This window comes from Amia ocellicauda, chromosome 3 (assembly GCF_036373705.1).
Source record: "Amia ocellicauda isolate fAmiCal2 chromosome 3, fAmiCal2.hap1, whole genome shotgun sequence".
NCBI classification, from domain to species: Eukaryota; Metazoa; Chordata; class Actinopteri; order Amiiformes; family Amiidae; genus Amia; species Amia ocellicauda.
In genome coordinates this window covers 31557463-31584988 of record NC_089852.1, presented here as the reverse complement: position 1 = coordinate 31584988, position 27526 = coordinate 31557463, and the positions used below count along the sequence as shown (strand labels likewise).

At 40.8% G+C, this 27526-nt stretch overlaps 2 protein-coding genes across 2 annotated transcripts; both read left to right on the top strand.

The window, feature by feature from the left end:
* The first annotated feature begins 8167 nt into the window (after nucleotides 1–8167).
* LOC136747044 (olfactory receptor 8I2-like) lies at nucleotides 8168–9100 on the top strand. Its single transcript, XM_066699998.1, has one exon. The coding sequence runs from the start codon at nucleotides 8168–8170 to the stop codon at nucleotides 9098–9100; it is 933 nt and encodes a 310-aa protein (XP_066556095.1).
* Nucleotides 9101–18316: 9216 nt separating this feature from the next.
* LOC136747308 (olfactory receptor 52E4-like) lies at nucleotides 18317–19249 on the top strand. Its single transcript, XM_066700245.1, has one exon. The coding sequence runs from the start codon at nucleotides 18317–18319 to the stop codon at nucleotides 19247–19249; it is 933 nt and encodes a 310-aa protein (XP_066556342.1).
* The last annotated feature ends 8277 nt before the right edge of the window (nucleotides 19250–27526 follow it).

Sequence of the window (27526 nt, the reverse complement as noted above, 5' to 3'; positions counted from 1 at the left end):
AAAATAATAATAATAATAATAAATGCTTCATTCTGTGAATAGACTCCGTATCGAGGTCCCTCTCCTTTAGGTATTCATAAAACCTGTCCATGTTTTATCTACAAAATCAATACACAGGGTATCAGAAATAGAATAGGGTCTGTGTTGAATACTTGGCACATCCCCTGTTCTAAGTGTCATTTGGAATATTTGAGTTAGCGGCCTATACATAATTTCCCTAATTTCTTTAAAAACAAACAAATCACCTGGGCCAGATGGTATACACCGATCAGCCATAACATTATGACCACCTGCCTAATATTGTGTAGGTCCCCCTTTTTGGTATCTGGCATCTTCTTCCATTGCTCCGTGGTCCAGTTCTGATGTTCACATGCCCATTGTAGGCGTTTTCAGCAGTGGACAAGGGTCAGCATGGGCACCCTGACTGTTCTGCGGCTACGCAGCCCCATACGCAACAAACTGCGATGCACTGTGTGTTCTGACACCTTTCTATGAGAACCAGCATTAACTTTTTCAGCAATTTGAGCTACAGTACCTCGTCTGTTGGATTGGACCATACAGGCCAGCCTTCGCTCCCCACGTGCATCAATGAGCCTTGGCCGCCCATGACCCTGTCGCCGGTTCACCGCTTTTCCTTCCTTTGACCACTTTTGATAGGTACTGACCACTGCAGACTGGGAACACCCCACAAGAGCTGCAGTTTTGGAGATGCCCTGACCCAGTCGTCTAGCCATCACAATTTGGCCCTTGTCAAAGTCCCTAAGATCCTTACACTTGCCCATTTGTCCTGCTTCTAACACATCAACTTTGAGGACAAAATGTTCACTTGCTGCCTAATATATCCCACCCACTGACAAGTGCCATGATACCGAGATTATCAGTGTTATTCACTTCACCTGTCAGTGGTCAAAATGTTATGGCTGATCAGTGTATTTCCAACAGTACTTAATTCTGCTAGACCCTTTAGTACCTCCTCCTCCTCATTTATCCTGATATCTCTCAGAGTTTTGATTGGACTGGTTGTTAACCTGTGGCATGTTATCCATTTTTTCTTTTGTAAAAACCTCTGTGAAATACTAATTTAGAACATTTGCCACATCTTGTTCATTTTCCAAGATACTTCCATTTTTGCCATTTATCTGTTTCACTTTTTCCTTTATTGACCTCTTGCTGTTGTAGTATTCATTAACCTTGTGTTATAATGAAGTTCACCACAGTTTCAGGATAACTTTGATGTTTGCATCTGTGAAGTCCAAGTCTGTCAAGTTGATGTGTAAGGTGGCATACAATGAAGTGCAGCCCTTCAATTGAAAGACATAAAATGATTTCTGTCTGCATTAAGTCTTGTTGGAAATAACATCAAATGCGTTGATCCAGCACTGCCTCTGCCATGTTAATGAGAGATAACTCATGATCGCGACAATGGCCCATTATGTCGTCATCACAAGTTAACGGGAGGTAATTTATGTCATGATCACGAGATAACCAGAGGGGCTATATATATTTTTTTCATGTCCTCAACGAGCCACTGTATCTTACAGATGTTGAACATAGAAAGTTAAGAAGGGAATGGGTAGATCAGGGTTTTTTCTCGACTTCTGAATTGGGGAAAAAGGGGGTAGCGATATTAATTAACAAATCACTAAATTTTACTCAAATAGACCAATATCAAGATACCCAAGGTAGATATGTAATGGTAGTAGGTATGGTATTAGAGGTGGAAGTATCATTGCTCTATATACAGTATATGCTCCAAACGAAGATGACCCCAAATTCTTTAAGTCAGTAGCAGAGATATTGTCAAGTAAGACTAAGGAGATGATTATTTTGGGAGGGGACTTAAATTGTGTAATAAATACAAACATTGACAAATTTCCTTCTGATCACAGGCCTCCGTCTTGAAATCTAAAATGCTTATCAATGTAATGAAAGAACTAGGTCTTATTGAGGTATTTTGTTCTAAACACCCGACAGTTAAAGATTTTTTACTCTGCAGTTCATGGAAGTTATTCCTGTATTGATATTTTTTGTGTATCCACCCAGGACTTATACAGGGTTGGAGATTGTGACATGCAGCCTATTACTATTACAGACCATGCCCCAGTTGTAATTACTATTCATTTGAACCAAGAAAGACAATTCAGATACTGGAACTAAAACAAAAGCTTGAATTTAATGACAGCTGACATTTCACCAACAAATTTGTGGGAGGGAGACAAGGCAGTTCTAAGTGGAAGATTAGCTATGTTTTCAATAAGAAAAAAGAAACAAGCTGAAAAACAATTAGAGTTAGAAAAATAAAAAAGGGAACTGGAACAGGCACATCCTCAACCAATAAAGAGTAATATATTGAAATAACTTACTAATTTCAGGTAAGAACTTAATTGCTTATTAACACATAAAGCAGAATTAGCAATGAGATATACTAATCAGTGTTATTATGAGATGGATAATAGATACAGCTGCTTGCTTGCATTTCAGATGTTAAGCATCCTTATTCTAACAAAACGGTTTTCCTCCCAAAGGAGGTAGTGAACGCCTTTGCTGCTTACTATAAAGATATATATGATTCACCAAACCAAAAACACCAACCCAACACAATGAATATTTAAAAGATTTTAAATGAAAATTAACAAAATTAACGATTACAATTAAATAAGTGAGATGGTGAAACACTTTACTGAGTTTGAAATTGAAGAAGTTATTTAAATGTTTGAAAAAAATAGATCACCAGGTACAGATGGATATCCAAATTAATTCAATAAACAATTTTCAATATATCTGGTCACAATATTATTAAAAGATGATCAACGCCGAATACATGATCTGAGGCTATATCACTGATATACAAGGAAGGAAAAGATCTGTTAAACTGTGCTTCATATAGGCCGATTTCCCTTCTGAATACAGATCTGATAATCTTAAATAAATGAATGGCAAACTGAATTGAAAAAAATATTACCAAACTGATTAATCCATACCAAACAGGATTTATTAGTGGAAGACAGAGAACAAATAATAAATAAACAAACCTCAATGTTACTTAGCCTAGATGCAGAGAAGGCATTTGACAGGGTTAATTGGTCATTTGTTGAACTCGTATTAAACAAAATGGGGTTTCATCTAGAATTTATGAACTGGGTCAAAGTATTATACTTGAATCCAAGGTCTAGGGTTAGGGCAAATGGCTTTTGTCTATATTGTCTATAATGAACATACTGCCTAGACTTTTATTTTAATTCCAATCCCTGCCTATTCCAGTTCCAACTAGTACTTTTGAAATGTTAGATTCATAATGAAATTGATATGGCAAAATAAAAAACCCAGAATAAAACAGAACATTTTACATTCCTTAAAAAAGAAAGGGGGCTTGAATCTGCCAAACTTAAAATTATACTACTGGGCAGCCCAATTGATGGCAATGGTGACATGGATACAATATAATAAAGACACTAGATGGTTACAGCTAGAACAAAACGCATGATCTCATGTTTCTTTGGATGTGCTACCATTTGTGAAACATAAATTGATAAACCAAATCAAAATTACGAATAAATGGTTGTGCTGGTTGCCAACTTCAGTATCTAGAGCAACTACAATAGCAATAAATGTATAAAGAATTTATTCTGGCAAAATTAGATTTTGGTTATAAGAGGTGGGCTAAAAAGAGTTTGGTCACAATATCTCAAATATTTGAAGGAGAATAATTACAATCATTACAATTATTACCAGCAACCACTGATTTCCTTAGATTTTTACAGCTGAGACATTATTTGACAACCCATCTGGAATGGCAGGAAATAAAAAGACAATCATCAAACATTGAAAGGTACTTTATCAGTGTAGGTGGGGGTCAGACAGTAAGAAATGTAATTTCCAGCCTCTACAGCATACTACAGACTACACTTGCAGGTAATACACTTGATGTAAAAGAAAAGTGGGAAATTAACACAATTATTACAGATGAATCTTCGGAACAAATATGTTGTGAAGGTCACAAATTGACAAATGCCCCATTATGGAAAACAAAATAATTGGAAAACAAAAATATATTTTTTAAGACCTTCCTCATACAAAACAAAATCAATAGACAGACGTCAGAGTTGTGTTGGAAAGGTTGTAAATTATTAGGAGATCATGCTAATATATTCTGGGATTTCCCAAAATTAGATCAGGTTTTGAAAGGTATTGAAATAGAATTACAAACTATTTAAATATAACAATTCCTTTTGAACCACTGTATTATGTGTTAGGAGACTCACAAGAAGGCTTAGAGGACAGTAATACACACTACTTTTTACAGGTACTTTTAATGATAGCAAGAAAAAACATTATTATATGCTGGTTAAAGCCAGAGCCACCAACATTAAATCTATTGGTTGAAAAAATAAAAACTGTGTACTTAATGGAATCAATAACAGCAAAACTACATTTGACAATGGAAAGATTTATAACAAGATGGTCCCCAGCTATTACTCATTTCGATTTGCCAATTAGGTGAATATAATATTTCTATTTTGTATTATTAGTTAGGATCTTTTTTTAATTAATCTTTTATTTGGTGTATTTTCCTTATACCAAAAATGTATCAGTGATGTGCCCATTAATGCCAAGTTTCTCACAATCAATATGGATTTATCTGTTTAATTAAAACAATAAAGAAGTAAAAAAAAAAGAAAAACTCTATTGACTCAGTTATATGCATTCAGTTTAAGACATTGACCCTTACCTAACGCTGTCTCGACCACACTGCACCGAGTTACCTTGACAAGTTACCCTTATCTCTTCATACATCCCCTCCAGACCACTGCAGTCTTCCGGTGCCAGAAGACTAATTCTGCCTCCTCTCCACTCTCCTTCCTTATTATTATTATTATTATTATTATTATTATTATTATTATTATTATTATTATTATTATTATAATAATAATTCAACAGTTAATGATCTGGATAAAACAAAAAACACCAGGGGAAGGGTTGGTCACCCCTGCCCAATAGTTACAGTGAGGGAAAAAAGTATTTGATCCCCTACTGATTTTGTACATTTGCCCACTGACAAAGAAATGTCAAAGAAATCAGTCTATAATTTTAATGGTAGGTGTATTTTAACGGTGAAAAACAGAATAACAACAACAAAAATCCAGAAAAACGCATTTCAAAAAAGTTATAAATTGATTTGCATGTTAATGAGGGAAATAAGTATTTTCTCCCCTATCAATCAGCAAGATTTCTGGCTCCCAGGTGTCTTTTATACAGGTAAAGAGCTGAGATTAGGAGCACTCTCTTAAAGGGAGTGCTCCTAATCTCAGCCCCTTACCTGTATAAAAGACACCTGTCCACAGAAGCAATCGATCAATCAGATTCCAGACTCTCCACCATGGCCAAGACCAAAGAGCTGTCCAAGGATGTCAGGGACAAGATTGTAGACCTACACAAGGCTGGAATGGGCTACAAGACCATCACCAAGCAACTTGGTGAGAAGGTGACAACAGTTGGTGCGATTATTCGCAAATGGAAGAAACACAAAATAACTGTCAGTCTCCCTCGGTCTGGGGCTCCATGCAAGATCTCACCTCGTGGAGTTTCAATGATCATGAGAACGGTGAGCCCAGAACTACACAGGAGGATCTTGTTAATGATCTCAAGGCAGCTGGGACCATAGTCACCAAGAAAACAATTGGTAACACACTACGCCGTGAAGGACTGAAATCCTGCAGCGCCCGCAGAGGTCCCCCTGCTCAAGAAAGCACATGTACAGGAACGTCTGAAGTTTGCCAATGAACATCTGAATGATTCAGAGGAGAACTGGGTGAAAGTGTTGTGGTCAGATGAGACCAAAATCGAGCTCTTTGGCATCAACTCAACTCGCCGTGTTTGGAGGAGGAGGAATGACCCCCTACCGTCAAACATGGAGGTGGAAACATTATGCTTTGGGGGTGTTTTTCTGCTAAGGGGACAGGATAACTGCACCGCATCAAAGGGACAATGGACGGGGCCATGTACCGTCAAATCTTGGGTGAGAAACTCCTTTCCTCAGCCAGGGCAGTGAAAATGGGTCGTGGATGGGTATTCCAGCATGACAATGACCCAAAACACACAGCCAAGGCAACAAAGGAGTGGCTCAAGAAGAAGCACATTAAGGTCCTGGGGTGGCCTAGCCAGTCTCCAGACCTTAATCCCATAGAAAATCTGTGGAGGGAGCTGAAGGTTCAAGTTGTCAAACGTCAGCCTCGAAACCTTAATGACTTGGATCTGCAAAGAGGAGTGGGACAAAATCCCTCCTGAGATGTGTGCAAACCTGGTGGCCAACTATAAGAAACGTCTGACCTCTGTGATTGCCAACAAGGGTTTTGCCACCAAGTACTAAGTCGAAGGGGTCAAATACTTATTTCCCTCATTAACATGCAAATCAATTGATAACTTTTTTGAAATGCGTTTTTCTGGATTTTGTTGTTGTTATTCTGTCTCTCACTTAAAATACACCTACCATTAACATTATAGACTGATAATTTCTTTGTCAGTGGGCAAATATACAAAATCAGCAGGGGATCAAATACTTTTTTCCCTCACTGTAGTTAAAGGAGTTAATTTTCTATTAACAGGCTTTATTTGTGACTATCAAATTAAAGATGCACCAGGTGAACATTACAGTCAGTGGTGAAAGTAAGCCAGTAAGAAATGTACTGCGTACCAGGATTTTTTTTTTTTTTTTAAAGCACAACATGTCATGCTTTCTATAAAGTCTGTTACATTTTGTTACATTGGGGAGCTTCCATGTCAGGGCCTTCCAGTCATGTTAAATAAATATATTATTCTCTGTGCTTCAAAGACTTAAATTCTTTACTGGGTTCTACAGTAACGCAACTGCACCTATCCGCTCATACATTGCGCAACAATTACAAACCTGGACAGGAGAAAGGTGAAAGCTATGTTGCACAACATTTAAGGATGTTACTAATTTGACGCTTCAAATTACTAGAGGCATGGATATCGCTTCTAGTTGGGCAAATATCAAATATCCTCTTTTGAGAAAAACAAAAAAACACAGCTACAAAAATTCTAACAGTAAAACAGACATTTTGTCAAACCTAATGCAAAACGTGATGAAGCAGCCTTTGAAACCACTGCTCATGTTTTCAGGATGGTTTACATTGCAAAAATGAATCTTCCTTTTTACAGACCAAGAGACCCTGATTGACCTGAAACAAATGAATGGGGTTGAAATGGGGTGATTGCTTCAAAGCAAAACATGTTGATATCATAGAGCATGTCTCCTCAGCAATGAAGGAAAAATATTTATTGCAGATAATTGACAACATAATATATTGAGGATTTCATGATGGCAACACATTATTTTATTTTTTGGGGGGGGGCGGTTAGGTGTAGGCTATACTGGTACCGGGTAACAATCAAAATCTACTTTCACCACTGAATACAGTGCTAATGAGATTTATTGTTCTTTTTTGGTTTATTTCATGGTTTTCTCTAATTTGTACACCAGACTGGTAAAGTTGACATGATTGGTTCTGTATATCATCATACTTGTTAAATTTATGACAAAATAAACACTTGACTAAATAAAGGATCTCTTTCGAGAATGTGTCTTCTGTGGCTTCACTTCTCATCCTTGTTCTTGGGCTCATTAAAGAATGCTTTGTGGCACAGCTCTCTCAGGATGTGTTGATCATTGCAGATCCCCAAAGACCATCCCCTCAGAGGGAAGTATAAAGCTCATAAACCTGCTGAGTTCAGTGCAGGCTAATGCTTCCCTTGCAGAAACACTCCAGGATATGTCAATGAGGTAATGTCAGTAAAACCGATCTACAATAGTATAGTATAATTAAAGACAAAATGAGAGTGTAATTGGTACATGGTAATGTTTTTTTATTTTAATTTCAAGCATTCGGCACATAGGTGTTTACTTTGGTGAATCTGAGAATAGCCATGACATATTTTTTATATAAAGTTTAATTTTCATGGTGTTAATTATTATTTAATACATTCTGCCACTTAATCCATAAGTGGTCTTAATCCATCAGATCTGGTTATGAATTTTACCCAACTCTAATCAGCTTGGTCCTATTACCAGGTGGCATTCAAATGTATGTACATTTTAACATAAACTTATTGTTTCTTCACCAAAAATCATAGGAAATCGAAGTTCAAAATGGAGAACTCTACACAGGTTACAATCTTTACTCTTTCTGGACTGAACGAATCAAAGACAAATAAGAATATCTACTTTGCTTTTATTCTGCTTCTTTACCTATTCATGGTTGTTGTCAATTTTACACTGATCACTACAATAATCATTGAGAAAACCCTCCATGAGCCCATGTACATCCTCCTCTGTAACCTGTGTTTCAATGGACTGTATGGAACTGCTGGGTTCTATCCCAAACTGCTGGACGACTTCCTCTCTGACTCTCACATGATCTCATATGCAGGATGTTTGATTCAAATATTTGTGATCTACTCGTTTGTTATGTGTGAAATAACAATTTTGACAGTGATGGCTTATGATAGGTATGTGGCAATATGCAGACCCTTACAATACCACAGTATCATGACTCCTCTGACTGTGAGGAAATTACTACTATTTGCCTGGGGCTATCCTTTCTGTTCCATATTCATTACAGTTTATTTAATCTTCAGACTGCCTCTGTGTGGGTCTCACATTGAGAAACTTTACTGTGACAACTCATCTGTTCTGAAGCTGTCTTGCTTAGCCACAACTCTTAACAATGCCTATGGATATATTATCTTAATTGCACAGCTTGCACAAGCAGCCTTTATCATATATACTTACATCCAGATCATTAAAGCATGTTTAAAGTCTATCGAACAGAGGAGTAAATTCATGCAGACCTGTCTGCCCCATCTGATGGCTCTGATCAATTTTGCCTTTGCTACATTCTTTGACATGCTGTACAGCAGGTATGGCTCAACAACTCTTTCTCCGAGCCTGCGCAACATCATGGCTGTGGAATTCCTGGTCATCCCACCCCTCTTCAACCCCCTCGTTTATGGACTGAAACTGCAGCAGATTCAAAGGAGACTCTTCAGAGTGTTTGCCAGAGACAAGGTCACTCAGATGTGAGTGACAGAGCCCCAGTACTTCTAACCAGAGAGTCAGGAAAAGTAAACATGAATGCGATACTGATTAATTAAAAATACTGTTATAATCTACTTCTACTACTGCTCATAGTCATCATCCCAAGTAAGCACAAATCTGGCTTGTAAAATGCAGACAGAGAGCAACACTGAGCCATATGGCACCAGTCCTCATCCTGTAAGTCCCCACAGACCTAGTTTCACATCAACGAGGGATACAATACTCTGTAATACAGCTGGGATTCCCTCTGATAGTGTATTGTTTTACATTCTCTTGGCAACCTCATGTGTTCAAACCACAGATCTAGAATGACTAGATTGGACATTATGTCATTTTGGTATGTAAAGAGAGATGCCATCTTGTCTAGGTATAGTGCCCTGTACGATGCTATGATAACAAAGCTATGTAATAAATGTTTTGGTATGCTATGTCTTTGTACAATTATGACTCATGAAACAGACTTTATTCATGTCAGTTTACTATGTACAAGTAATATACTGTATTTTTAAAATCATATTTAAATTACATTTTTGCGATATTAAGAGATAATTACATGTATTTACGCCAATAAATGAGGAGGAGGCTTACCTTTCACCGGTAACAAATATTATTTGTAAAGTGTGTAGTATTTGGACCGGATGTTACCATTTATTTTCCTCAATAATAATTTGAAAATGGAGCACGTAATTAAGCTTGGAAGCTGGGATTCAGCATGCAAGAAAAATAGCCTAAGAGTACTAACTCAGTACTCTGATCTGTATAAATACAATTCAGAAAACTTGCTGTTTAACATTATTCATTAGTTTTGTTTTTTAAACTTTATATAATTAATACAAATATTATCATATTGCTGATTATTTTACATTACATTCTACACTCTATGATAAACACTGTTAGGGAATGTTTGACATTCCTGCTAATAATGTAACTGCAGTACTAGGTATATTTACAATATTTAATAATGTATAAATAATATTTTTATCTTAATACATGTTATCAAATACATTTAAGCAAGTGAAGATCTGTTCAGGTGGTACAGTACCACTAGAATTACCAGTTTTATTTTATTTTTTAACTATGTATTAATGTATATGTGTATGTATGTAGGTATGTATTTATTAGCAGATGCAGTTATCCATGGCGAGGTGCAGTTGTTATAATGTATAGGCCTACATACAGTATTTTAATAAGTTACAGTAGGCTGTAAAGAGGATCCAGTATGATAACTTCAGACCTAGTCAATGTAACTACAATAATATTAAATAACTACAATCCTGATAAGACTGAGCCAGTAGAAGATAAAGGGCCTGATACTCAGGTTGATGAATGGAGGCAAGTGCCATGTTTCTACATTGGTATGTTATGTTCTAAACATTCTATTATTTGTACATTCATACATATTTGAGAGAACAACATTAACATATATATATATATGGGGGGGAGCTCACAATACATATATATGGCAGCATTCGAATCTGGACACATCCTGAATGCATACCTCCTCGGTAAAATAGTGCACACCTCTTGTCCAGTGTCCTGAGAGGGCAAACATTAATGCTCATATGCATTTTAATGCAGTACAAACACACTATTGTGGATGTAGTAGTAATAAATATTACCAATAATTACCAATCACAGGGTGGAAGGACATAAATAGGGGTGCTCCAGTTACTGCCGTGGAGTTTGAGAGTTAGCGTGTTAGTGGTAGCAGTTAGGAGTGTTGCTTCAGTGATGTTCCATTGTACGAATCCTGCTTCCTTACGATTACTGTTGCTATAATGGAGAACTCAGCAGTAGAAAACATCACAGAATGCAACACTGGTGTCAGCAGTGGGATGGAATCCACACCGCCTCCATTGACCCAGAAAGGGAGCAAGATGGATTTGCCACGCACAGCGAGGAGAGAGGGACAGCAAGGGGCCGCCTCGTGGGGGATCCCCAAGCAAGATCTGGGGTGGCATAAGCTGAAATTCAGGGAGCTCTACCAGAAGCCTGGACAATCCGATATGGAGTTCTTTGAGGAGCTCTGGGGAGTCGCTTGATTGGCCTTCCCCATGGCGAGCAGACTGCAAGACTGGTTCAGGCACAATTCAAGAAGGACGCCAGTGACTAACCCCAGCTAGGGCACAGCTGGAAATCGGATAAGTGGTGGCCGACTAATAGCACCACCCCAGCATCAGATGGTGGTCTCCCGTGCAAGGGGCCCACCCCAGCATGAGACGAGTGGCATCTGATAGGCGGGCCCACTCCAGCGGCAGATTCTACGTGCCCAGAGGGAAGGCATAGTGTAACAGTGGATGGGTGATGGCAGACCAAAAGCACCACCAAAGTGGCAGATGGTAGTTGCCCATGCGAGGGGTCAACCTCAGCATGAGACAAGTGGCATCCAACAGGGGGGCCCACTCCAGCAGTGGATTCTACATGCTGGGAGGGTGGTGGCCGACCAAAAGCGCCACCCCAGCGGCAGATGGGGGTTACCTGTGCAGAGGGGTCCGCCCCAAGATTTAAAAACATGACTCTTCAGAGCACCGGTCAGGCTGCAGCCTTGCAGTCCTACATGGCAGTTTGCCTGTAAGTTTGATCCCGATCCTAGATCCCTGCTTGGGGGCATTTTGGTGGACTTTAACATTCATATTGAAATTAAAGAGGACCCCCTTACTATTAGTTTCTTGTCACCATTGGAGTCTGTAGGCTTTACTCAGCATGTGTCATGACCCACACATCATCACAATCACACGCTATATCTAGTTATCTTTCAATTTGGAAGCACTGCCCAAGGGGGAGGAGTTTCTGTGCACTTCCATAGGAACCCGATCCAAAACATCAGGCTATCAAAGCTGCCATTGGCCCCTGCGCACGTCACTGAAACAGCTGCCTTCCACTTCCTAATTGTTTTAAAGTTAACGTCTGCACTTTTGCCATTTTGCTCTCCATGTTTTGTTTGTGCATTAAGACTTTATTTGTTTTCGGTTGGTTAGCTTCACGGCTGTGTTGTTTGCCACCGTCTTCACTACTGTATGTGTGTCTCTGTTTGTGTTTTTGATAGCTATTCGAATCTGTTCCTGTTTCAGTTTCGATAACAAACAGAGCCTTATGTATTCCGACTGCTTGCTTTTTTTGCTTTATTTTTTGTCCACATGGCTTTTTCCTCCACAGCAGGAGCGCTAGCAGTGGCAGTAAAATCCAAGCCATGGCTGCCTGGCCTAAGCCTCGGTGTGTCGTAAGAGATCTCGCCTGCACGTGAGCGACAGGGAAGAGTGGTGGAGCGATGCCCATGGGCTCCCTCCCCCTCTTCTGAGTTGTCACTAGACTCCTCCCCGCTGCGCAGTCAGTGTCGGTGGTCCGGCTCCGCAGACAGACAGTGAGATGAGGCCATCCTCGCCCTGAATGCCAGGATGGACCAAATCTGCACTTTGCTGGCTGAGCAGGCAGCACATGCAGCGCATCAGGTCCCACCCCCCCACACCATGACACTCCACCACTGGCTCACACCGCGCTGCTGGAGTCTGAGGGGAGTCTGTCTACCCCATCTCCAGATAGTAGCAGCAGACAGGCCACCTGGAAGGAGGACTGCCTGTCTCTGGGTCCGCATGCGGACTCAGAGCTTGAGGGGGAGCTCATGGAGGAGGAGCTGGTCTCACCCACCCCTCCACCTCCGTTGAGCAAGGACTCCCCTGCTGCTCCTGTGGGACAGGACTGGGAGTTCTGGGCAGTGATTCAGAGGGCCGTGGAGTCTCTCCAGCTCCCCAGGCCTTCTGATCCTGCCCCGCCACACTCCAGGTTCAAGAGAGGTCAGCGCTCACAGTGGCCCACACGGGCCCTCCTGCTGCTTCCTGACCTCCTCACTGAACTAAGGGCCATCTGGGACCATCCAGCAACAGCCTCTGCCCTAGCCATTACAGGGGAGGCTTATGCCATATTTGCCTTATTATATGCAGTATTTTGTTTAAATTATCATAAATAGCCATGTCTTTGCAATGTACATTTTTTTAACTACCTAAGATATAGAGGGTTAATAATTAAAGCTATCGCTGCAGACCGAAGGAGCTATTTGTCTTAAATATAGGCTTTAAAGCAAATAATATAGACATGCATCTTCAACTTAAAACCTTATTTCAAGCATTTAATAGTATTATGCAATGGCAAGAGATACTTGAATTATTAGGTAGACATGTCGACACAAACTCTATGTTTTTGTTATGACTTGTATCCTTAAAGTAGGTTAAAGGAATATATATATACAGTGGGGGAAAAAAGTATTTGATCCCCTGCTGATTTTGTACGTTTGCCCACTGACAAAGAAATGATCAGTCTATAATTTTAATGGTAGGTGTATTTTAACAGTGAGAGACAGAATAACAACAAAAAAATCCAGAAAAACGCATTTCAAAAAAGTTATCAATTGATTTGCATGTTAATGACGGAAATAAGTATTTGACCCCTTCGACTTAGTACTTGGTGGCAAAACCCTTGTTGGCAATCACAGAGGTCAGACGTTTCTTGTAGTTGGCCACCAGTTTTGCACACATCTCAGGAGGGATTTTGTCACACTCCTCTTTGCAGATCCAAGTCATTAAGGTTTCGAGGCTGACGTTTGGCAACTCGAACCTTCAGCTCCCTCCACAGATTTTCTATGGGATTAAGGTCTGGAGACTGGCTAGGCCACTCCAGGACCTTAATGTGCTTCTTCTTGAGCCACTCCTTTGTTGCCTTGGCTGTGTGTTTTGGGTCATTGTCATGCTGGAATACCCATCCACGACCCATTTTCAATGCCCTGGCTGAGGGAAGGAGGTTCTCACCCAAGATTTGATGGTACATGGCCCATCATCGTCCCTTTGATGTGGTGCAGTTGTCCTGTCCCCTTAGCAGAAAAACACCCCCAAAGCATAATGTTTCCACCTCCATGTTTGACGGTGGGGATGGTGTTCTTGGGGTCATAGGCAGCATTCCTCCTCCTCCAAACACTGCGAGTTGAGTTGATGCCAAAGAGCTTGATTTTGGTCTCATCTGACCACAACACTTTCACCCAGTTCTCCTCTGAATCATTCAGATGTTCATTGGCAAACTTCAGACGGGCCTGTACACGTGCTTTCTTGAGCAGGGGGACCTCTGCGGGCACTGCAGGATTTCAGTCCTTCACAGCGTAGTGTGTTACCAATTGTTTTCTTGGTGACTATGGTCCCAGCTGCCTTGAGATCATTAACAAGATCCTCCTGTGTAGTTCTGGGCTGATTCCTCACTGTTCTCATGATCATTGAAACTCCAGGAGGTGAGATCTTGCATGGAGCCCCAGACCGAGGGAGACTGACAGTTATTTTGTGTTTCTTCCATTTGCGAATAATCGCACCAACTGTTGTCACCTTCTCAACAAGCTGCTTGGCGATGGTCTTGTAGCCCATTCCAGCCTTGTGTAGGTCTACAATCTTGTCCCTGACATCCTTGGACAGCTCTTTGGTCTTGGCCATGGTGGAGAGTTTGGAATCTGATTGATTGATTGCTTCTGTGGACAGGTGTCTTTTATACAGGTAACGAGCTGAGATCTTTTTTACCTGTATAAAAGACACCAGGGAGCCAGAAATCTTGCTGATTGATAGGGGATCAAATATTTATTTCCCTCATTAACATGCAAATCAATTTATAACTTTTTTGAATGCATTTTTCTGGATTTTATTGTTGTTATTCTGTCTCTCACTGTTAAAATAAACCTACCATGAAAAGTATAGACTGATCATTTCTTTGTCTGTGGGCAAACGTACAAAATCAATAGGGGATCAAATACTTTTTTCCCTCACTGTATGTATATATATGTATATTATTGTTTTGTTGTTTCCATTTAACGTATGTTAAATATTTATATTGTTACGTGGGTTTGTTGCACTCAGTGCATGTTATTATGTGGAACCTACCTGGTAGTTGGCCAATGGAGGGTTGCGTGTTTGGCGTAATGTGGGAGGTCCCACAGAGAGTTAGTGTTTCCATGTTAATAGAGTTCAGTTGATTGCTCGCTGGTTCCTGGTCTGGACGTCTCTGATTACGTGCTGGACTGGGGCAAGAGCGTCACCCCATATTCTACACCAACAGGTCTGTGTGCTATCTTGACGTTAATAAAGAGTTAAATGGGATAGTCTGTCGTGTGGCTGTACTTTAAACCTCACCTCCAAGATACCCTTAAACTGCACGAACATGACAATATTTCGGAATATGTTATTTCTTCCATGGAAATTGAGTGATATAAAACTTTAATCTGGTAATAATCAGTAGCGGCTCCTGACCATAAATTTAGGTGGGGCAGATTCTGGATCGTATCATAGGCTATATGATTAACCTACGATTGATTGACAAATGACTGAACACATGCAGAACACTTTGGGCAGAGATCTAGTGTCCTTGTGTAATTCAGCCTGCAGGTGACACTCTAATGTTGATTAGCAGGCTCGACTTACATACATAGAATTTTATCTTAGAATGCACACATTAATGTAGTATTTATTGTGTTTGAATATTGATTTAAATGGTTACGAGGGGGTAAAAATCAGGAGAAGAAAACGAAGCCAATTCTCAGAACAATTATCAAGTAGCCTAACCATTAGCGCATGGGGAACTGGGCTATTTAACAAAACAAACACAAACAAACTATTTACAGGCAATTTTTTATCTAAATTTTTTAATTTAATTTAATTTATATTGATTGTTCTTTTGCAATTGTTTCCCTTCTGGAATGCAGAATTGTCATATAGGCATATTCATATTTATTTACAGGCTATTTACAAGAGCATGTTTAAACAAACTGATTTATGCTTTCACTTATTTGATGGTGATTTATTTTTTGTATAAGAATTTGGCCCGCCGTTGCTTAATATTAGCACATTTTTCGATGATTGCTTTGTTGAACTCGGGGATCTCATGCGTTAAACGCTTTTCAATTGAAAGCATCGCCAATGCATTAAGCTGTTCCTGGGACATAGTGTTTCTCAGAAATGTTTTAATTTATTTAAGGGTGGAGAAACATCTCTCAGACTCATTGGCATTGTGATCGGGATACGTAGGAGTTTCAGTGTTTCTGAGAACACATCATTCAAATTATTTCAGTTTATGAATGTGAAAAATGTGACTGCACCTCCGCACATTCCAAAGTCAGAATTGTCATAAATCAATGAGAGCTCTGTGTGGAGACGTTGTTGATTTAACATTGGTATGCATCGACAGCCTTTTTCAAGGTTTCTTTAGGGAAGTCTTTTGAGAATTCACAAAAACGCGTGTTATCGAATAAGATCACAGCTGACCCTTAAAAACAGTGGCGTGCTCAAGATGTTCCTGCATGATAGTGTCAAGGGAAGCAACAAGATCCACAAGACCTCTAAAAACTCTGGGATTGTCGGAGGTTTCTGTCTCATCATCTGTCTCTAAGAGCTAACTCAAACGCCCCGCAAAAATGTATGCAGTCAATTAACTTTGAGAGAATGTGCCTATTTTTATCCACTTCCTTATTGTGGTTTCACACACCAACACTGTAGCTCTCATCTAACTGCACTGCTATATTAGCTTGTCCAAGCATGGCTAGTTTCATTGCACAGCTAAGATGAGCTTTGCTAAATTAATGTTTTTTAGCCTTTTCAGAGAAGTGCTTTAAATCACAAACACCTATGCTACTCCACACATCCCCCTGTCCCCCTGTTAAAGAACAGAAAAGCAAACATGGGAAACAGAAAACTTTATTCCGTTTAGCACAACCAGACAGCCAAGACTTTTTGTCATACAATGACCTGGAAAATGTCCTATTGAACCATTGTTCTTTGTTTGTTGTACAATTTGTAAGTTTGGCTTGTCAGGGCCAAGTTGTTTGATAGCCATTTTCTAGCTAACTGGCAATCTCTCAAACGAGTTCTGTAACAGAAACTCAACGTTATAACACACGGGATGATCGGTGCCACTCGCCATCTTCACAGTCTGACACACGCGTTTGACACGGACTCATATACCCTTTGCTTATTCAGAATGATATAGCATTGTCCGGAACTACGTTCACATAACGTAAAAACAGGCGGGGCAGTCTCATATCTGCCCATATGGCTCTCTATTAGAGCGTGCTGCATTTCCATTTTTCACCACAGATTTACATTGGAAAAATGTGGGGCGCTGTTGAGCTTGGGAGGGCTCAGAGACCAGCTGCCATGCTTAGTGCAATCATTAATATAGTCACTCTGTCAACCGAAGCCATGCGCTAAATTTCAACATATCATTCCCACTTTACAACTTAAAAGAGCCTAGAAACTACGAAAATATTTTTGAAATAATGATGAACACATTTACGAGTTAACAATTTTAGGATTTATTAAGTTTATATAGAGTTCTATTTTTTCAAGTGGCTGAATATTTTGGTGGGGCTCTGCACTCATAAACAAAGTGTGGATGAGCCATATTGCAATGTTATAGCTTGGAATGTATAAGCAGTGTTTCAATATTCAACAGTCCCTATGTTGTCATCACCCACAGAAGGCTAAATTCCTACATTAGGAATCAAGCTAAACAAACACCTGCAGCAGATATTTTAAGATATATAGTCATGTTGTGTCTGGTCAAGGCCATGGCAACATATTAGATATAGAAAACCAATACAAATAAAGATCCAGGTTACTCTCAGTTGTCTTGTTTTCAAGTTTTTTTTTAACTCAGGCTCATTAAGCAAGTTCCACAGTGCCACAGTCTCCCAGGACTGTTTCCAGATTTCATGTCAGTAGTCTCCCTCCTGAAGGAGCAATAAAAAGCTAAGCACTGTAGCTCACCTTTAGAAACGAGGATGTATTTCCTTCCTGAAGCAGCTATATAAGATTTTGTACTGTATCTCAGCCTAGGTCTCCTGCTCTTCCTGCAGCAGTGTGTTGTAATGTATTAGAGGTCATGTATGTAGGCATTTTGATTGGTCTCTCTTGAATACAAGTAGGTAAATTAGAGGTACTTTCTTCCTTAGGTTCTGTTGAATTCTTGTTTATGTCTCTGAAAGACAAGGTAGCAAGTCTTCTGGGAAGAACGGGACTTGCATCTAGGTTACACAGTAGCAGGAAATAAGTAAATGCTCATTTCTGAAGCAGGTCTCCTCTGGTGCTGAAGAAAACTCACTGACAATAAACTACAGCACACAGGACTGAAGTTTAGCCTCTGTTACAGAGCTCTTAAGACAAGACTTATACATCCCATAGTTCAATGGAGAACTCTTCTGCTGTAGCCATCTTCACACTTCATGGATTAAACGAGACATGGGCCAATACATTGATATTTTTTGCTTTGGCTCTTCTGGCTTACCTACTGATAATTATTTTAAATTTGACACTGATTACTACAATTATCATTGAGAAAACCCTCCATGAGCCTATGTACATCTTCCTCTGTAACCTGTGTGTCAATGGACTGTATGGAACTGCTGGTCTGTTTCCTAAGCTCCTGGCTGACTTCCTCTCTGACTCTCATGTGATCTCATACGCTGGATGTTATCTTCAAATATTCATCATCTACTCTTCTGTTCTGTGTGAATTTACAATTTTAACAGTGATGGCATATGACAGGTATGTGGCAATATGTAAACCTTTACAGTACAACTCTATTATGACATCCCAGACAATTAGCAAATTCATACTGGTATCTTGGATTTTTCCTTTCTGTGAACAGACAATTGGGATTTGTTTATCTGCTCAACTGCCTCTATGTGGCTCTCATATTGACAAACTGTACTGTGACAACTGGTCAATTGTAAAGCTGTCTTGTGTAGACATAACAATTAATAATCTCTATGGATACATTGTAATTGTAATAAATTTCTCTCAAGCCCTCTTCATTGTATTTTCATACATCCAGATTGCTGGAGCATCTTTAAGGTCTAGTGAAGACAGGAATAAGTTCATGCAGACCTGTGTGCCCCATTTGATAAGTGTAATCAATTTCAGTATTACCATGTTTTTTGATTTGATGTACTCTCGATATGGTTCAAGGAACATGCCACAGGCTCTTCGCAATTTCCTGGCAGTGGAATTTCTACTCATCCCTCCTCTTTTAAATCCCCTCATATACGGCTTGAAACTGAGTCAGATTCGCAGGAGAGTAATGAGGGTTTTCAGCAGAAAATGTGATATTCTGAAGTGAGGGAAACCAAATTTTACGAAAATTGTATTAAATAACCAGGATTTGAGTTAAATGCAATACATTGTCATTATAACTATAACATCTATAATTATGACAATACTCATCACTTGCATTTTAAAAACATCTGTGTTGTTGTGCTGTACAAAGTAGATTGTATTTTCAAGTACAACCCATTCATTGAAATACAAATAATTGAAAACATAATAATATATCAAATATTTGTGGAAAAACATATTTGCAAATTACATGCTAATTATTTTAAAATTCTAAAAAGTATTTTCAAATACATTAAGCTAGTAATTGTGAAACAAGATACAATTTATAATAAAAAAAAAAGATTTTGGAAACGTATTTGAATTAATTGGAAATACTGAAAATATGTATTAGACCCAGGTCTGGATTGGACTCACTACACCCACCAATGTTATTTAATTTGTGCTGCACAGTACAGTTTGCTGGAAGTCATGTTCTTCATATTATATTTTATATTATAAGAATGTCCCCATGCTATACCCCCTTGGGATTTTTATCGTGATATGCAGTTACATGTAATTATCACTAGGAGTAAGATAGTAAGTGGAACACCTGAAGTCATGTAACATAGAGGTAACACTTTACAATAATGGGCATTAATTCCTCATGACTTCCAATAGTACAACACAGGGAAAACACATGAATATATGATGTAATTCTTGTGAACTCAGATGAAATTCATTTGTAATTCAAGTATGTGAATTAATATTTAATAAATGTAGTTGATCGTATATATATATATATATATATATATATATATATATATATATAATGATTTCATACATTAATTAATGTTTTTCACAACTCCCTGGTGAGCAAGTAAGAGGGTATGAATTCATTATGATTCATGGTTATTAAGGGTCTTCTTTTCACCAGTATGTTCATCATGAGTTCATATGTAATTTCTTTGCAACAAATGGTGTTAATCACGTTTCCAAATCGGGACTGGCTATATGAATAAAAGCTAACAAAATGTACGGATTCATCACAATTTTTAATTTTAAAATGTATTTTTTCTTGCAATAATCAGCGTTATGCCAAGTTACATTTTCTTGTAAAGAATCATGCTTATTTACAAGCTAATCACATGCACTTCATGTTTACAGCCAATTATTTTTAAGTCATGGCTTATTCATGTTATTTCCTAATGAACACTGCATGAGCAGACCATTATAGTAAAGTCATACACTATGCATGGTATTTCCTAATGAGACCATGCTCCAGAAGTGGCCAACACCTGTTCTGAGTTCAGCTTTCAGGGCGTCACTTGTCTGCAGCTCAGTTATTTCGCTTTCCAGTGCAGCACAGTCAGCAAGGTAGAGTTGTGTGATGGCTCGGGTCAGAGAGGATACAGCCACATGAAAGGAGTTATCAATGACATTGATAATTTCCTTATACTACATCACATCCTGGAATCTGGATTCAAACTCACCCCTAAGCTCCTCCAACACTTCCATGAATGTATGGTGGTTAAAGTGATGCAATAGTTCTGGGTCTTCTTTCATGACAGCTCTCAATTTTGGGAAATGAACAAGCTCTTTGTCAGGTATGTACGGTGTTGTTTACTTTCAAGTAGGAAGCACTGCCCAGGGGGGAGGGGTTTCTGCGCATTGCCATAGGAACCTGATCGAAACGTAACTCTATCAAAGCTGCCATTGGCCCCTGGCCCCACTCAGAACAGGTCCCTTCCCACATCCTGTTCCATAAAATGTGACGTCAGCGCAGGTTGTCCTCTTTTGCCACGTCACCTGGACTGAGAACGTAAGCTCTCTGTGTCTTGTTCGTGCATTAGACCTTATTATTATTGTTTTATAATAATTATTATTGCTATTCGGTTTGCTGGCTTCATGGCTGTACTGTCACCACTGTTTATTTTCTGTGTCTATTCGTACTGTTAGTTATTATTATTGATAGCTAATCTGACTCTGTTCCGTCCGTGCTCTGGGGCTCCGGTGCGCTTCGGTTTCAGTTTCAGCTACAAATAGCACACTTTAAAAATAATAGTCGTGTTTATATAGTGCCTTATATATTCCAACTGCTTGCTGTGTTGGTTTTTTTCCACAGGGCTTTTTCCTCCACAGCAGGAGCGCTAGCAGTGGCAGTAAAATCCAAGGCCTGGCTGCCCGGCCTGAGCCTCGTGTGTCGTAAGAGATCTCGCCCACGTGAGGTGCTCCTCCGCCGGCATGCAGCCGCACTACAGCCCCCGGAAACCCCAGCACACACGGTGTGGTTAAGTCTACTGGCCTACGCGGCACTTGTATCCAGCACTTGGTGCTTGGTATACACAGTGTTCAGTCCGGCAACAGCAAGGCTGCGTGTGGCTGGTGGCACTGCGCCCCCATGTATATAAACGTTGCTGGGTGGAGACACACTTACAGCGGCGGGCACACTAGGCGCTCCAATTGTTGCAGAGTCGTTTCAGATGTTGTGTGCCCCCGGCACAAATACTGACCGGCACCTCTGCTGCACGTTTCCCTGTGCACGTGCGTGTGGGCTCGGCGTTGAGCTCCTCTCGCCCCCGCCACTGTGCCGCTTGCAGCCAGCGCACCTTGTCTCCCTGGAGTAGGGAAGTCTTATGCCCCGTCTCTCTGGGCACCAACAGCGGACGCAATTTGGCTGTGATTTCCGGGTCCGCTACGGTGTGCCCGGAGGTCCACTGTTCCACCAGGCGCCGCCACGCCCAAAAATCACCAACTCCGGCGAGTGACGGGGGGGCCTCAGGGGCGCTGTGATGGAGACAGCCGCCCCCCCGGCGCTTGCATCTCCTCCTGCTTCCTCTGCAGCGTCAGCTGCCGCTACCGCACCTGCCATGACAGCTGTGCCTCCCACGGCAGCCGCGCCTCTCCTGCCTGCAGTGCCCTTGTGCCCAAAAAAGATGTCGGTTTCCACCCCATCTTGAATCTGAGGCGCCTGAACCACCACCTCAAGATGTTGCGCTTCAAGATGCTCAACCTGCTTACTTTCACATCCCCATTGTGCAGGCGCACAGGAAGTCTCTACGCTTCGCCTTCAAGGGCCGAGCATTCGAATTTGCTGGTCTCCCCTTCGGCCTGTCGCTACGCTAACCCCAAGCACTTTTTCCAAGTGCATGGACATTGTGTTAGCCCCCTTGCATTGTCAGGGGGTCCGCATCCTCAACTATCCAGACGACTGGCTGGTTTGTTCACACTCGAGGGAGCAGGTTCAGGAACACACAAACCTGATTTTAGGCCGCCTGTCCGAATTGGGCCTTTGGGTCAATCGAGAGAAGAGCCGCCTGACGCCAACTCAGCAGGCACAGTTCCTCGGACTGTGCCTCGATTCCGTTGCCATGCTCACCATGCTGGCACAAGAGAGAGTTGCCTCCATACGCACGTGTCTCTCCCTTTTCTGACTGAGAGCTCGTGTCAGGGTGTCCCTTTGCCAGAGGCTGCTGGGCCTCCTAGCGGCTGCATCACAGACCCTCCCCCTCGGCCTCCTGCATCACAGACCCTCCCCCTCGGCCTCCTGCTCCCTCCCAGGTGACGTGAGGCCGTTGCAGTGGTGGTTCAGGTCTCTCGTGATGCACCCTCGCCGCGATCGAGCACTCCGAGTCACAGTCACTCCGGCGTGCTGGAAGGCGCTCCGTTGGTGGTGGAGCCCCCACAATTTGACCCTCGGTGTGCCCCTGGGTCCAGTCTACCACCGAGCAGTCATGACGATAGACGCTTCCAAGCAGGGTTGGGGAGCAGTCTGCGATGGACGTGGAGTCCGAGGCAGGTGGACGGAGCCCGCACGGGCCATCCATATCAACCCCAATCCGGGCCTCCTCCAGCTCTGGGCCTGGCCCCTGAGTGGGAGCGACTGATTGCCTGGAGTCTGTCAGACGCGGTAGTAGCCACTATTCAGTCGGCGAGAGCTCCCTCTACGAGGTCGCAGTATTGTTTATTGTGTGTGCTCTTATTTTGTTATGTGTATTTTGTGATTACTGTAAGTTGTCCTGGTTAAGGGTATCTGCTCAGAAATAAATAGTAAGTGAACAAAAAGTATATTTAAGATTGCCTACTCTAGTCATGTAGAGCTTTGTCCATAATTTATATATAAAACTTTTTTCCTTTCAAGTGCAATTGAAGGTAAATATTTTGTTATTGTATTGCTTAGGTCAAGATTGTTACAGGAAGCAAAGCAAAGCCAGCTGCATAGGCAGCTGTCCGATCCTGTCCGATCCTGCACATGTTTTTTCCTGAATCTGTCCTGCTTTGAGAAAATAAATTACAGAAGGGAGCTGAAAAGAGAGACACTTTGGATGAGCACAGAGTTGAGGTTTTGTGCTGCTACCCAGACATTGTTCCCTGGAACTAAAAGGTCAGAAATTGGAAGAACATTGAATGAGAAATTAATGATCAGCAATACAAGTTCTGCAGAGCAACACAGCTATTTGTAAATGACACCCCTCAAATGTAAGTAGTGTAAATAGTGTTTCCTCAAATTTAAAATGAGACCTTTTTGAATTAATATTGATATATGTAATACAAGTCCATTCAAGAAATATAGCTATTACAGTTTTTATTTGTTATAGAACTATTAAAACAGCGGTTCCCAAACTTTTTATGCCACACACCCCCTTCCACATTCTGACCAGGTTGACTCACCCCCCCTCCCACCCCAATAACCGTAAAATATTTACAGCCGCATTAAAGCATAATTGCATACTAACGACAGATAGCCTAATGACGTTTACTTTAATCATGCTTATACCGATACATTAATAGTAATACTACTACTACAACCTCAATTCCGAAAAAGTTGGGACAGTATGGTGAATGCTAATAAAAACAAAGAGGAGTGATTTGTAAATGTACTTTGACTTGACTATATAATTAAAAGATTCAAGGAGTCCGGTCAAATCTCATTGCGTAAAGGGCAAGGCCGAAAACCACTTCTGAATGCACGTGATCTCCGATCCCTCAGACGTCACTGTCTTAAAAACCGTCATGAGTCTGTAATGGATATCCTGACATGGGCTCGGGAATACTTTGGTAAACCTTTGTCAGTCAACACCATTCGCCACAGCATCCACAGATGCAAGTTAAGGATTAACTATGCAAAGCAGAAGCCATACCTCAACACTGTCCAGAAGCACCGCTGACTTCTCTCATGTGAGATGCACAGTAGCACAGTGGAATCGTGTTTTGTGGTCCGACAAGTCAACATTTCAAATCGTTTTTGGACAAAATATCCATCGAGAAAAAGGACCATCCAAACTGTTATCAGCGTCAGTTCCAAAAACCAGCATCTGTCAATATATGGGGTTGTGTCAGTGCCCATGGCATGGGTAACTTGCACATCTGTGAGGGCACCATTAATGCAGAAATATATGTACACATTTTGGAGCAACATATGCTGCCATCCAGACATCATCTTTTCTAGGGACGTCCATGCATTTTCCAGCAGGACAACGCCAAACCACATTCTGCCTGGATTACAAGCGCATGGTTGCGTAAGCAGAGAGTGCGGGTGCTAGCATGGCCTGCCTGCAGTGCTGACCTGTCTCCAATTGAGAATGTGTGGTGCATTATGAAGCACAAAATAAGGCAACGAAAGCCTCGTACAGTGCATAATTGGTGAATGGGGGAAAACTAACCAACTGGTGTCTTCAGTGCCCGAATGCTTAATAAGTGTTATTAAAAGAAAAGGTGATGTTATACAGTGGTAAACAGTCGACTGTCCCAACTTTTTTGGAGTGTGTTGCAGTCATCAGATTTGAAATGAGTGTATATTTTCAAAAATAAATTTAAATCACAAAGTAAAACATCAAATAATGTGTTAATAATTTGTTTTCAATATAGTACAGGGTGAATTGAATTTTCAAATGACTCTTTTTGTTTGTTTTTTTGCATTTTCCATACTGACCCAACTTTTTCGAAATTGGGGTTGTAATAGCTAGTAGGCCTAATAATAATAATAATAATAATAATAATAATAATAATAATAATAGGTCTTTTCATTCACCTAATGGTGGTGCTTACCGATGTTAACGTGATGGGTGGGCCTGCATCTCTGCACAAAGCTCTGCAATTTTAGGCTTAATTGAAGACAGTTTCAGCCTTAAGTCTTTCTCAGCATCCAGTTTTTGGCGATATTTTGTCTTCACTGCTGTGAGTGCAGAAATCCCAGCCTCGCATAAGTAAGTTGTAGCGAAGGGCATCAACACCTTCAAGGCTAGCTTCGCCAGGTCTGGGTATGTCTGCATTGTCTGTGTCCAAAAATCCACAAGCGGTTTTTGTTTGAACTGCATCTGCAGTTCACTATCAGATGACAAGTCAATCAGCTGCTCCTCCTGAAACGACAGCTGCGGGACAGGGAGGGAAGATTCAAATGGATTGTGAATCCATGTCTGAGATGTGTCCATGGGTGGGAAGTATTTCCGTAGGTGCTCAGCGAGTTGATTGAGGTGTTCAATAATGAGACTTTTCACATGTTCACCTAAGACCATGTTGTTTGCTTCCATGAACTTGTGAAGCATTGGGAAACACAGGAGGGAATTCCCATTCTCACAGTTTGCCCAGAAGTGTAGTTTCTTTATCATTGCTTCTACCTTATCTTGTGAATTGAACAATGTAACACTGACTCTGTGCAGACTAAAATTCTGTTAATTCAAAACAGAAAAAATGTCAGCTAGATAAGCTAACTTCTGTAGAACGTCTTCCTCATGCAAGGAAGAGGCCGAAATGGGTTGTCTTTGAAAAACTCCTGAAGTTCGTGTCTCAATTCAAAAAGCCTTGTCAACACTTTGCCATGTGACAACCAACACACTTCAGTGTGTAGGAGAAGTGCTTTATATTCGCTGCCCATCTCGCCATATAACGCTGTAAAAATTCTTGAATTTAGCAGACAAGCTGTAATGAAATTCACCAGTTTTACTAAATCATGGAGTACTGAAAGTAGGTCATCTGGCATGTTTTTAGCTGCTAGGGCCTCTCTATGAACACTGCAATGTAATCAGAGAATGGCTGGACAGACTTTCCTGATGTGATGCTTCCCCGTCATCGACTTTGCCCCATCAGTATATAATCCCACACAGCATGCCCAGTCGATTCCATTGGTTCTCATGAAGATGTCCATTAAATTGAAGATCTCCTCACCTGTTGTTCGGGTAGCAAGGGGCCGACAGAACAAAAAAAATCTGTGCACTGTGCTTCACATAGGTAACGAATGTAGACCAAAAGATTAGACACATTTGCAACATCTGTTGACTCGTCTACTTGCAGAGAGTAAAACTCAGTATTTTTAACATGATCGAATAATTTAGAGAGGATGTGTTAAGACATTCTATCAATGCGGCGCGACACGGTGTTGTTGGAAACCGGGATCATGTCCAACTTTTTTGTTTCCTTTTCCCCAATCATGCATTCCACCATTTCTTTCACAGCTGGTAAACAAATGTCTTCAGCTACTGTGTGAGGTAGTCCCTTTCTAGCCAATCTGTAGCTAACAAGTTAGGATGCTTGTAGCATATTTTTGGTAGGCCTCATGCCTGAATGCGACTGCAGTAGTTTTTGGCTTTTCCACAGTTCTTCCATTTTAGATCTAATAAAAGCAACAGGCTTTTATCTTACATTGGCATGTTTTGTATTTAGGTGGCAATGTAAATAAGTGGGCTTGAGACAACTGTTAGCTAGAACCTCACTGCAAACCACACACTGTGGCTTTGGCCACTCGGCATCGCCAGTCCAAGTGAACCCCAGACTTAGGTAATTGTCATCATATTTTCTTTTGCTTGTCTGATGCTCACTCTCCTTGCCCCATTTGCCTTCTTGCCTTGATAATGGGCCATCATTTCTTCCCCGTGCCTCTGTTTCTTGCTCTGCATCATCTTCCTCTAATTCCCTCTCTGCAAGATCTGGCTCTCTCAGTCCCTCAGATCTCTGTTTCTCTCCCCTCTGATTCCCTTTCACTTTTGCTCTGCCCCTCTCCTCCTTCATAAGGCCTACTGACCTTATCTTTTAATGGCTTGTCTAAATCTTTACTTGGTAGTTTTCCAGTTTTAAACCAGTTGTACATGTTTGCAAATAGCTAATTTTGCTAACAAGTTTTGTTAGCTAGAGTTAGTTTTGGCTTACATGCCAACTGTGCACAAGCTCAAGTGCATTTCAGGAAAACAGGGTTGTACTAATAGTATCAGCAAACGGGATCGGATCTGGGCTCACTGGATCCCGAAAAGGCGTTGTACGAAGCAGATCAAGATCCAGCTCCGCTGATACGAGTTTTTGATCCGATTATTAA